This window comes from Bombus vancouverensis, chromosome 8 (genome assembly GCF_051014615.1).
Source record: "Bombus vancouverensis nearcticus chromosome 8, iyBomVanc1_principal, whole genome shotgun sequence".
Classification (NCBI taxonomy): Eukaryota; Metazoa; Arthropoda; class Insecta; order Hymenoptera; family Apidae; genus Bombus; species Bombus vancouverensis.
The window spans coordinates 11,063,895-11,077,049 of record NC_134918.1 but is presented as its reverse complement, the minus strand read 5'-3'; the positions used below and the strand labels follow the sequence as shown (position 1 = coordinate 11,077,049).

At 33.8% G+C, this 13,155-nt stretch overlaps 1 protein-coding gene and 1 long non-coding RNA gene across 2 annotated transcripts in view; one reads left to right on the top strand and one right to left on the bottom strand.

Moving 5' to 3' along the window:
- The window catches only part of timeout (circadian regulator timeout), a 273,868-nt gene extending 261,449 nt beyond the window's left edge, over positions 1-12,419 (top strand). Inside the window, exons 21-28 of the mRNA XM_076620676.1 lie at positions 4,886-4,985; positions 6,033-6,167; positions 9,306-9,512; positions 10,297-10,581; positions 11,106-11,204; positions 11,582-11,737; positions 11,908-12,021; positions 12,112-12,419. Coding sequence (XP_076476791.1) covers positions 4,886-4,985; positions 6,033-6,167; positions 9,306-9,512; positions 10,297-10,581; positions 11,106-11,204; positions 11,582-11,737; positions 11,908-12,021; positions 12,112-12,332 — 1,317 coding nt within the window. The 3' untranslated portion in view covers positions 12,333-12,419. The remainder of the gene's footprint in view (positions 1-4,885; positions 4,986-6,032; positions 6,168-9,305; positions 9,513-10,296; positions 10,582-11,105; positions 11,205-11,581; positions 11,738-11,907; positions 12,022-12,111) is intronic.
- LOC143303011 (uncharacterized) lies at positions 7,264-12,879 on the bottom strand. Its single transcript, XR_013058972.1, has 3 exons — positions 12,653-12,879; positions 7,690-7,881; positions 7,264-7,616 (listed from the first exon to the last, which is right to left on the bottom strand). It is a non-coding gene; the product is annotated as an uncharacterized LOC143303011 (long non-coding RNA).
- Positions 12,880-13,155: the final 276 nt, after the last annotated feature.

The following is a 13,155-nucleotide window of genomic DNA, read 5'->3' as shown; positions in this document are numbered from 1 at the left end:
GCCCTTTGAGAATTTAATGAGCGAGTGTTCTATCAACGTGATGTATGCATATTATAACGAGGAGGATATTGAGAATTAGTTAGGCTGATGGTTTTGAATATCGTCTATGTTGAGTGATTTAAAGGTTTTGTTTTATAATTTCGATAGGAAATGTCGATATAAATGTACTTGTTTGATATTTACATAGTGGATATATGTATATTATTTTGTAGTATTTCTTTATTATTTTTTATTAAGAGCATTAAAAATTATATCTTCGTTTTAATAATTTCTTGAGATATAATGCCTGTTTCATTCATTTGATAATAAATAATATTATTATTTCGGAATATTTCGTACGTGACTTCAGCACTTTCCGATTATCATTTGCTAAATAATCAATGATAATAAAATTAATATCATATTTATTTAATCTTTCATACGGGAAAAAACGTTCGATCAAGGGTTATTAATAATTGAAGTAAAAACGAAATTAATTAATATTATTATACATTATGATATACTGTATCAAATTTTTCTGAATAATAACATTTTTATTCGACAATTAAATATTTAAGGAAGTAAATGTATGAAATTTATAAAACAATACAAAAACAATACAAACAAATTTAATTTTGCCATAATCAAGCAATTTGTCATTAATTACGCTATTATAGCTTTACTTGAGTTTCGAGGAAAAAGGAGTAGTTTCGTTAATTTTACAAATCTGGTAATTAGTTGTTTCTTAGGAAATACACAGCTGTTAGGAGAAAATGGATTGATTGCTGTTTCACCCTTAGCAAGCGGCGATTGGATTACTTTGGATATTATTGATTCCCTAACAAATTCCTTCCAGAGGAATCTCCCGAAAGTTTATTTCACGTCAAATTAATTACTGCAATTGTTGTACTTTAAACTAAAAGCTACGTACAAATGATCTGGAGTTTAACTCATTTTTTAATTAATCGCAACTTTTGCAGCACTGTCGTATGTTTGATAAAATTATTTAACACATTTACATAATTACTTAATTTACATAAAACAAGTGTGAACAACAAGAGAGAGGACAATTAAACTTTCCATTTTAATCTAATCAATCTGTATGTAATTATTTCTTATATGCAAACATAAAAACAATAAAATAAATTAAAAATTGTTATATACAACGTATACAATATTACATGCAAAAATTTTCACTTTAATCACTTATCGGAATAATTGCAAAATTGTTTAGTAGATTTGGTATTTTCTATCCTTCCATCAACCTGCAATGTGCCCATTAACAAACTAATACAGACTAACAGAAATCAATTGCTGAGATTTCTGCTTGTTTAGGTTTCAATCTTGAAGAACATTTTCATAAGATGCTAAGACCACAGTGAAATGCGTATTTTTCTATAATTATAAACAATTATAAACAAGGTAATTTATTCTATTCTATAATTATTTATTCTATTCTATAAATTCTTTAATTCTATAATTATATTCTATTCTAGGTTTATTCTATAATTATAAACAAGGTAAACCTAATTGGCTTTATAACAATAATATTTACACGGATCTTTTTACACAGACCTTTTTACGTAGACTTTTTGTATAACTTACATAATTACAAAACAGATCCATCGCTTACGATATAATTAAGCAGGCTCACGTCTTTTGTTTATCCCTATAAGTGAATCTAATCTGGCACTGGTATGAACTGCAAAAAATTAATAGTATTTTATAGCAGGATAAACACGAAATCGCACAAATGAACAGCAAGAAGCAGCGGAAAGCGAATGAAAAAAGGATGAAACGTATTATTGATTCGTCGACAAAATCCATGAAAGGGAGGCTCGTGAAAGCGTTTCATTTAAATAATTTCATGCGTGGATACCCTTCTCCCTTCAAAACTGAATGAGGGCAAGCTACAGCTGGCTGTTCATTTGACATTCATTTAGTCCGTGAAGTCGCGCGATGCGACGCGACGGCCATTTAGGACACCAACAAGGATCCCTGTCGAGGGTGAAACGTAATCGTTGGAAAACGAGCGTCGTATTTTTTCCCCTTTATCTCCTTTTAAGGGAACAGGGACTTAGGGTCAGGAATTAGACAGCAAGCATTCTCCGAGACCTCATTTGCACAATAAATAGCTGCTTACGTTGTTTTAGTATACCTACGAGTACATAATGTGGGTCTTATCAAACAAATGCAGAGATTGAAGGATTTGCAAAATCCCTATCCAGAAGTAATGCTTCCTCTGGATGAAATTTACTGTATCTTATCTTTTATTAATAATTAATTATCTGTTGCTACCATCGCTCACATTATTGCAGTTTTATGCAAAACAATCGACGAATGAGTTACTAGGATAGCCTCATTCATCTTTATGATATCCTATCAAATTCAAAAGTTTCTTCGTGTTTAATTCGCATATTTTTCTATTTAAATTACATATTTAGATGCCCTGATTTAACATTTCTAATTGTCGCATCGCATAAAAATATCCTTTCGAAGAAGTTTATTGATTAAAATTTTCTAATTATACGTATCGATAACCAAATTAAAGTAGAAGTTGAAACTTTCATTTTTAATTCTAAATTATTGCAACGATTTAAAATAATATATATATATTACAGTAGTATGAAACGAATCGCAAAATTATACATATATGCAATAATAATAACAGTGGAACGTACAAATACAGACTGAAGTGCTTTCCATTATTGCCTTGTTTTCGAGGAAACCAATTTTGAAGAATCATTAAGTACGCGTGTAATTGACTGATCTGTGCTGCGACCTTTGCCGATGAAATTATGTGAATCAATAACGTAGCTTCAAAAATATCGAAAATCTTGGTAAAACGGAACGAAGAACTAATTATTGCGTGTTGTTCAATGTTAAAAACACAGCTAATGGTAAACATTCATGAATCCATCATGCAAAAAATGTAATTTTATATTTAATAGTAAAAACAATAATTCCTCTGTTGAGCGAATCAATAAATCAGCGATGAAATAAAAAATATTTATAAATGTGTGTAATATTTGTTGCTATCGATATTCTTAGCGGTCACAAACTGAAAAGTTAGATAAAGATATTTATTACACATATAATATAGAAACGTCTGAATCTCAAAGGAGTCATGTATAGGAACAACGGGAAAGTCGTGAATATTACGTCATTTTAATGCACATGTGCGAAAAGCGAACTCTTGTCACAAGCGTAAAAAATTCTTGAGGTGTCCGATCAGCCAGAATTATCAACAAGAATTACGTATAGGCATCAGAATTATTTACATTTTCTTGAGAGATGCCGCGGAATTGTTATGATCGTTAAACTCTTCTTCATACCACGGCTATGTTTTACACCTACAATATTACATTTCCAAGATACTTACATGCTTCCTTCGTCTCATGTTTCTTCTTCGAAACAACGCCACTCTGTCTTATTCCTGCTATTTTTATTTCTTGTAGCAATTTACTTTATATCTCGCTGCTATTTGCTATTTCTCGTAGCAAGCGCGCCTGTTCTCCTGCTTCAACGTAGCCACCGCTATAGTTCACATACTCGCGCAATCGAATTTCTACTACATTCAACATCAACGCGTAGAAATTATATACAAATCATTTGTCGTATATTTGTACACTTATCGTTAAATCAGCTACCCATCAGCACGATATTTGTTTTTATGACAATTTATTGTTTATTATCCTCTGTTTCAACACCATTTAGGAGTTGAATTTCAAAAATTACTCAGACGCGCGTTTATTTATTTTTGATGAGGAGTTTGTTTGCCGGATTTCACTTTTTCAAGTTTAGCGACACGTGGGATATGGATATTCCCTAAATAAAAATTTGTTCACCTGTTTTACCCCTTTAGGGTTTATATTTACAAAGATCTTTTCAATCCTCGTGTCTATGTTATAAAAAAAGCATATTGTTCAAATTTCACCTTTCACGTTTCTAAGCACAGTGATTTGGACTGAGCATTGATGGCGAAACAATCAGCTACTTTTGCATCTTGTATATGTAGCAGTGTGAATGTTAAACGCTCGAGTGCCAACTAGAAACTAGTATCACCACTGTGTGCGATGACAGTAAACCGCGAAACAAACTATGTATTGGTTATTTGCCTGGCGTTGTGCGTCATATGTTTACCAAATTTAAACATTTTGTATCATAACAGTAGGTGGTTGATGGTTGGGTAACAATGACAGAGTGCTCGTCGTTAGTAACTGACTACTGGGGTATCTGGCATGAGCGGCAGTAAACAATTATCGGAGGCACGGCACGGCTATGTAAGCTGCATCCGGTTATAAAAAGAACAGAACGTTATACATAAAATAGCTGGAAAAATTATTGGAACTTTCTCGTCATTTTTCAAGAAAATGCTGACGACTAGAACGCAATATGATAAAATGAATTTGATCTTGAATTTCGAGCAAAAAATATATATATATAAACCATACCTTTTTCATTTATATTTGTACTAAAATCGTCCCATGCATGATTGAAGTATCAGTCCAACAACTATCATTACGAACGACATGACATAGAAGAACTTTGTTTCTCAACACGCGACAGCTGTAAGTGCGAAATCTTGTTACCATTTTCGGTCGTCATCGTTCAGCTCTGATATTTCTGGCATCTGTGAAATCTAACAAATATCATGACCTTCGTACAGTGTCTATTTCAGATAAATACTCACGTTGCAATTTAATTGTTGCCTTCATCGAATGATCATGCAAATCTTCAACGATATCCAGCAAACTTCCTCATTCTCACTGTTATCTAAAAAGTTTCTTACTCATTCGTAATTACCGCAAAATTCATTAGCTAAAACTCTTTACGGAAGGACCGTATATAAACGAGCAACTTTTTACCTTAAAATTAAAATTAAAAAAAAAAAACATTGTTTCAGACTATACGAAACGAGGTACAGAAGAGACTTCCAAAGGTATGGTCCGAGGACGAGATCAGTCAGCTTACGGAACTTTGGGAACAACTGAAGCAGGACGATGGTAATTTTTAATGAACAGTCGGCCTGTTGAATTTCATAAGTGATGAATATCTCAGAGATACAATATAATTTGGCGGGGAATGCGCGAGGTCTGGCTGACCGCGCCTTGAAACAGTTGAAGAATTTTGCGAATGTTCGTTCGGGAATTCATTAGCACCCGTGACGATTCTCGAAATTTAATTAAGCACCGAACATCGGTGACGGCTGGCTGCTGCTTGCAGCAATAATTCGGACTCCGTCGGGACGCCGAAGAATAATATCCTTTCAGACAGAAAGATTTTCACAAGTCTTGTAAAACTTGCTTCATTCTCGTGCGTTTACCCCGCTTCCCATGGTTTTAACGCTCAAAATTATTCTCAGCCCACCGTGCTCCATGAAAATTCCCGAAAATCAACTTCGTTCTTTTCTCTTTGAAACTTTGATAATATCATTTTTACCTCGACTACGTCCCGTGTAGAATTCTGGAATTTCATTTATCAAACTATTACATTTAAACGTATCACTATAGTCTATCGTTTTTCTCAATAATTCACTAGAGAAATGATATTATAACAAAGCGCAAGAAATAATAATAATTTGTGAACTAGTTTTATAGATATTTACGTTAAGTATAGTCACTCATCATTCGATGTTTTTATCACGTAGATTATGTACTCTCGTATGGACGAAAGCATCAATCTATTAAAGCTAAATAAAGCTGCAGTATTCTCAGTTGCTCTCAAATAATAGTTAGATATTATTTCAAAAACTTTCCCCAACAAATGAAACGTTTCATTCTCAAAGATACACACACATTATCTGAAACGAAGTAAATTATTTATTATGTAATATTTAGTATTTTAATAGAAATGGTATCTTACTCGGCTCTGGTTACATTACTTTTTAAATATTATCCAACTACGAACAAACATCCAATAATTTTATCGAAAGGTTCCATGTAATTTTCTAAGTTTGACCTGTTCCCTTGGCTTTCTATCGTATTGAATCAACATTTCATCCCCTCGAATAACGAATTAATACCAATACGATTTATGTTGTGTACATCCAGATCCCGTGGACTTGATCTTCAATGGGCTCACAATAAAGCGGCCGAAGCCAAAGATCAAGGAGAAGCTTTTGGAATTAGGATTGGCCACGGATCGCAAGGAGTTGCGCAAAAAGCGATCCAGAAAAAGCAACCACGGTAAGTGTTCACTTTCTCTTTTTCCGCGTTCACGTTCTATGGCCGGTTACCTCTGCCTCTTTTCCCAGCCTTTTCTCCGGTCTCGAGCGGCTCTGAAGCAGACCTTGTTCCGGCCAATCCTATCCCATTCCATTCGCATCTGTCTTTCTTACCATCCTTAGATGCTGCGACTATTCCCATTCGATCAGTTCTCCCTGCTAACACGATTGCCAGCGACTGCACGCTGTGAACTCGTTTTTGGATGGAGCAAGTGACGCTTGACGGTGAATTAAGGGAAGTGAGCAGCAGCTGAGATAAATATGGCGAGGAAACCAGAGACGAGATCAATTTGTACAAAATCCTCTTGTAGAAGTTTCTTTTCATTGGTTATGATTGGAAACATTTTTTTTTTTTATCGATAACATCAGAAGCAATAAGTTACAGAGATAGAGTATTTCTTTTTGTTTGACCTTTGGAAAGCTGCGATCGTTGAATTGAATTTCAAGTCGTAATATACAATAGGATACGTCACGAAATACCTATAAGTAATGAAATCGTAAAAGATTGAAATGATCGACAGTGGAAATAAATTTGATAACGAGAGAAAGTTTAAGTAGGAAGATTGAGGCATTTCTACAATTTCCAGAATTCTAGTTGCACGATAAATACCACTTCCTTTCTCTTTTTCTCGATAGAATCATATATCTTTTGTATACATTATTTGATGAATTTTTTTAATTCTTCATAAAGGAATATTAAAATACTTACGTTTGTTAAAGATTAGTTTAAAAGAGAAATTTTAAACCTAGCAAACAAATACAAGACAACTACAATTCTGCGTAGACCAATGCTGAGATAAATACAATATTACTTAGCAAGAAACAAGTAAATTGTACTTAGTATTATTATATCTTCCTATTCTTGTCTTATCTTTCATTTATCTTACCTCCGCCAAATGGAAATAACGATATCTTGTTATTACAACACTTATTCTTATCCTATTAAAATAACCCATTCAATGTGTACAATTGTTCAATCTATTTAAGAATTTATTTCCAACAACGGTTTCAAACAAAAATTTCAAACTACTAAAATAAGAATATCTTTCACACTTAGAATATCTTTTACATTTTCATGAACGGATCATGATCAATTACATGCCAAATGAACACACATTTAACTGGTTCCACGAGGCATGCAAGAATATGTACGCAGAAGGTACGGTTGAAATAATATTTGCGTTTCTAGTTCGGAGTTCTGCAGAAGCGGCAAAGCGGTTCATAACAGAATCGTTGCAGAATACAAATTCTGTTATTTAATATCGAAAAACGCGAATTCCAGTCGTGGTTTTCCTGCTCCCATGCCAATATCACTCGTCCCTGTTCCCCATTACGCCGCAAGGAATTTCATATTTATCATTGTTATTGTTTTTCTGTTTCCCTCCACGTCCGCTTATTTGTATTCAATGTACTACGATAGATCGCATTCTAGATATATAAGGTTAGGAGATGAAGTATAAAAGCAAACTTTTGTCTCGGCTTACGTGCTATTGAAACGACGTTTCCTCGCCTCTATCTCATCGCCTCTTCCTCAAATAAGATTTCGCAAGCCGGAACACCCGGTATGTTTCCCGATGCTACGGTGGATCTTAATATCGCATGTGCGCCGATCGAAACACTTTAGGAACGCACGTGAAGACAGGAAATATTCTTGATTTGCTGGAAGATCGACACTTCTGAAAAGATGTTGAAGTATCTGTAGAAATTATCTACCTCTAAAGTTGTTTATATTTTTTTTTAAAGTTTCTAATGGCGAATATTATTGCTTTTAATTTTTTCTTTAATTCATATTAATAAAATTAAATCAATAAAAATCATAATGTTTGTCATTTTACGTGTATCTTCTAGTGAATTTTTTTTTGTACATTTCGAAAAATACGAAAAATGTACGTCCGTGTTCTCGCGCTGTTCACAATCCATGGCTCGTAATAGTAGGCAAAAATTTTAATTTTTTATAACAAATCACATGAACAATGTTTTATTGATCGTGAATACTTGAAAGATCTTCGAAACCTAGGGATCAGCAGTTAAATTGTAAAGGAAAAAGGTACAGTACACGGTGATGTAATTAACATCTTCTCTGTCTGTCTTCTAAGAGTAATATTCTATCGTAAAAAATCTCAAATCGATACATGTCAAGCCTATAGCAAATTGATTACATGTTCATTTTCCACCATGCTCGTGCAAGCTCCTTTTCTTTGCGATTGTACTTCACGAGCGACGCACAACGAGATCGATTCATTTATTACTTCCACGTTCATTTTGTGTTAATTCGGCGAACGTTTAAATTTCTTCGAATTTCATTAAAGTTAATGAACTTCGCCGAGCTTTGGAAATTTGAACTTCCAAAGTTCGAAAATTACAATGTTACAGGAATATCATCTGTTTTTGCCACAATGTAATACAATATTCAAGTTTCAATTTCTTTTTCTAAGATTAAAACTATGGAAATATCAACGAGTATATCTTGTTTTGGATAGTTGCTTGAATATTTTAAGAACTCGTTGCAGCGCAATACGCGGATATGTAACGTAGTTGTCTATGGTCTTAACTCGAGTATCGTAATTTCAAACTTCTTGTACTCCTCCGACTTTATGATGCATTGATTCACTATCGAAAGACAGAAAGAATTTTCAAATTTTCAGAATCTTAATTAAGATTCTATTTCCTCCTTGCCATTTTAATATATTTTCTAATATTCTCTTTCGGTTCCTATTACTATTGTGCATTCTATCGTTTTCCTTAAATTGCTATATTACTTTGAGATAAGATATCGCAAAATAATAAATTTGTATACGGATTAAATAAACGCGATTGCAAAAGCGAATTAACAAACAGCTTGAAGAAATTAAGACGAAATGTTAATTTTTTCAGGAAACGAGTAAACAAAAAGATATTAATCTAGAAATATTGAACAATATATTTCTTGACTAATCACGATTATGGTAACAGATTAACGCACATAGATCTATATTTTTATGCAACTTGACTTTCGTATCATGAATGTATGTATTTGAAACACATTTTTCGCAAATGCCTGGAACCGAGAGAAGCTATATCGAAAAACGTTTATATTCATTTCCCGTTACTTTGTAAAAAGGTAAATCGTCGTGGGAAACGCAGTCTGCCAGTAATTCCGACGAGGATGAAAGTAGCGACGAAGAAGCTGGGAAATCCTCGAGCAATAGGAACGTGGCTCCCAATACACCAACGAACAAGGGAAAGAAGAAAAATGCGAAAAAACAGCCAACGATGGTTTACACGGATGCACAATTATCCGGACTCTTGAAGGATGTCATCGAAAAAAGTGAGTAATACCGTATCACTCCCTCTTTCGTCGATTTTACACAGTATGGTCTCAGTGATTTATGAGAATAAAATTCAGGGTAGATACTTGGAACATTATTTCGAGGGCGCGAAAGGGCAGAATGATCTGCAGTGATCGTTCAAGAGTGAAAAGAAATAAAATGGGAAAAGTAATGATTTGTCAAAGAAACCCCTGTTTGCGGTACAAATGTAGCACGCGAAATACCAGTTTATCCCCATGGATTTTGGCAAAGACATGGTTACAGAACGACCCTGTAGTTCTTTTATGTCGAACCAATGTGCTTGTCATCTATCAGAATATCATTGCTTTCAGGCAGCGACACAGGTTTCAATGACACTTGGGGCAAAATTAATCTCTTCAACTTTCGTCTATTTTATCACATGATTTACATTTAAAGTTTCTTCAAAGATTCAACAGTTTTACTGAAAAGATCTCTTGTAAGAAAAGATTTCCAGACAAGAATTGAAGACAAAGTTACATATTGATTTATAAAATCTTAATCGAAATATTGCAATCGAGAGAACGAGAAATTAATAGATTGAAAAAAATGATTGTTATTCATGCGAAAAAGTAATAAACTAATTTACTGCACGAGTTCATTGTTTATTATTATCTAGGAAAAGTTCTAGTGTTATATCCAACATATTTATTCGAATTATCAATATGAAAATAAATTGTTCTTATAATTTATTTCAAATTCTTTGTATTACTAATATACTCATTCTTATAGAAAAACGTAATAACAGACATTTTGATAAATCAGATATGAGCGACGCTCTAGAATGGATCAAGGAATCCCTACTAGATGTCCTGGACGATCGAGACGAGGAAAGCTGCGAAGGTATCCCCTTAGTCCCGCTGACAGATTATTCGTCTGCTGCGATGGATTCACCGAGCTTCCAGAAGCTTATTCGAGCTATGGGATTCACACCTCCTGCTGATGAACAAGAATCTTATTGGCGCATACCATCTAATATGCCTAGATCGATGATTCAGAAGCGCTGTAATCTTATCGAGTCTTCGTTGGCAGGAAACTTCATTGCCGAAGGTATTATGTCTTTTCTCTTTTGTATACATAACTATTTATAGAAAATAAGAACACTTTTGATTTGTATAATGATGTAGGATTAAACATTTTATTCTTTAAGGAAAGAAAATGGACGTGTTATTGTTAGAAGGAAGAAACTGTTTAATGTGACTAATAGAAATTTTTAGTAACAATTATATAAAAATAGAAGTTATAAAAATATGATATTACAATAAGTATTGTATGAAATAATAAATTCATTCAGTCATTAATACGATTTTCAATATCTGCAAATATTTTGAAATTGAAATTTAAACGATAGATTGTGTGTACATATGTGGCTAATCTCTTCGTTTTCTAAGTTTCCCAAGCAACGAAACAATATTTTCAATTACTTTTAACAATTTTCATTCGGTACGATTAAAATTCTATATATCATTAAATCTAATAATGATTGTATACTTTTAAGATGAATGTGAATACGCGTGTAATAGATTACTATGCACTACATTTGTTTAATATCTCCTTTTGTATTTTATAATCAGAAGCAACATCGGCGAAGGTGGAATCTGATAACGATAGAAACAGTGAAAGCGATGATGAAGACGTTTTAGAAAATATTAAAAAATATTTCACCTCTAAAGGTACGTAATTTTCATAAATTTGCTTACAATGTTTAATACTAATACTTTATCGTACGGTACATAAAAATATATTTATTAAAATAATATTTACATATGGGATTTTTATTTATTATTATGTAATTCTAAAATATTTTACGTTTAACTGATTTATAACATGCTTAACATGATTCTAACTGTTTTTATTATCTCTTACATCTTAATCTAATTTTTATTATAATTTATATAATTTAATAATAGGATATATACTTATAACGTAATAATGGATTACCTACTGTCTCTCAAAAATTTTTCTAAACATATGTGCATTTTTTAAAGATATCTGTAAAATTAAGTAACGTTGACTATCAGCCGTTAAATACTTTGTTGTATATTTTTAGCTGAGCCACAACCATCAACTTCCCGCGATTCTGATATGGAAACTAACGTTCATTCTATGCCGAAGCCATTGAAAAAGACCACAATTCTCTCATCATCGACTGAATGTGATGATGTAGAAATAGAGGAAGCAAAAGCAAATGACTCGCAGCCAGTCGGTACGTATTTCTACATTCCAACGAGACAACTATGTTGAGGGGACCTTCCTCTGCCCTCTGTTGAGGGAATCAGTTAAACATTTTGAACTTTAGAGATTTACCAGCAAACCTATTCAGCAATTGATCAATATCTCAACCAAACCAAATCTAATATTCTCCATTAATTGTAGAAAAATCAAAATCTGGAAAGAGAAAGTTTGATGGACGTATTATTGCATTCGATGATTCGTCTGACTCTGAATTGGAAATAAAGACCAATGCTGATGATGCTGAAGTGGCTGAAGGTAGAAAGAAAACTAACAGCTGTATAAAATGAGAAATATAGGAAATGTTATATTCTATTTTATAATTATTCGTTATTTGTAAATTTATAGTAGGTGACGGGAAAAGACCTCGATCCGATGACGAGAAAAATGATAGCGTGAAAAAACGTCGTCTGCTAGATAGCGACGAGGAAGAGGAGCCACTAACGTCTCAAGCTACCAGGCAGAAAAGCATTAAAACGATAATTAGTGACGACGAGGAAGAACCAGCGCAAAACCAACGTAATCAACACAGGTCAACTCATAGAATAATTAGCGATGATGAAGATTAATCGAAGAGAAGACTCTCGTACCTTTCAATATTTCTATTTCACTCTTTGCTATGTGTTTTTATAATTTGTAAAAATAAAGGCAACCTACCCTCCACCATAACATTGCACATATTTTTATTCCCTGCATTAAAAGGAATGTAAAGATTATTTTATATTTAAGTATATATTATTATATAGTTCAAAGTTTTGAGAAAAGATTACTATGTAATTTAACAAAAAATTCAAATTTTCAGAAAATTGAAATTCAAAGTCGCAGCTCTGTAGCCATTCAAAGCTGAGTAGCGCTGGAGAAATGACACAAACGGTGAAAATGATCTTACCGACGTATGCGAGGGTAAAACAGTTTAAGGTGGCTATTTCCAAGATTCTGGCGTTCATGACCTGACAAAGTATACCGCTGCAGTCTCCTTCGTCACCTAATATGCCCTCACAGGTAATTGGACGCACCCGGGGTACACTTCAGGGTGCCAAGAAAAACAGTTCCCGAAAGGCGTCCACATTTCGCCAAGTAACTACTAGACGCACATGAAGGTATAAGAGTCGCAACGTGTCCTGCGCATCGTTACCGCGCATCTACCACTGCGCCATCTAGGTTACCGCGCATCTACCACTGCGCCATCTAGGTTACCGCATAACCTCCTTTCTCACGTGCAATCCGGTTCCTTGGTTGGCCAATGTGGATGACTTTACGTCTTTTGATGGGCAGGTGAGGAGTCTTGGCGAGTGTCAACGATACCTAAGTAAGCACGCCATGTATCGAAATATAATCACGGCCGAAGACTAGCCCTTTACGTTTTTCCACACGCCTTCAACGACGCGACCG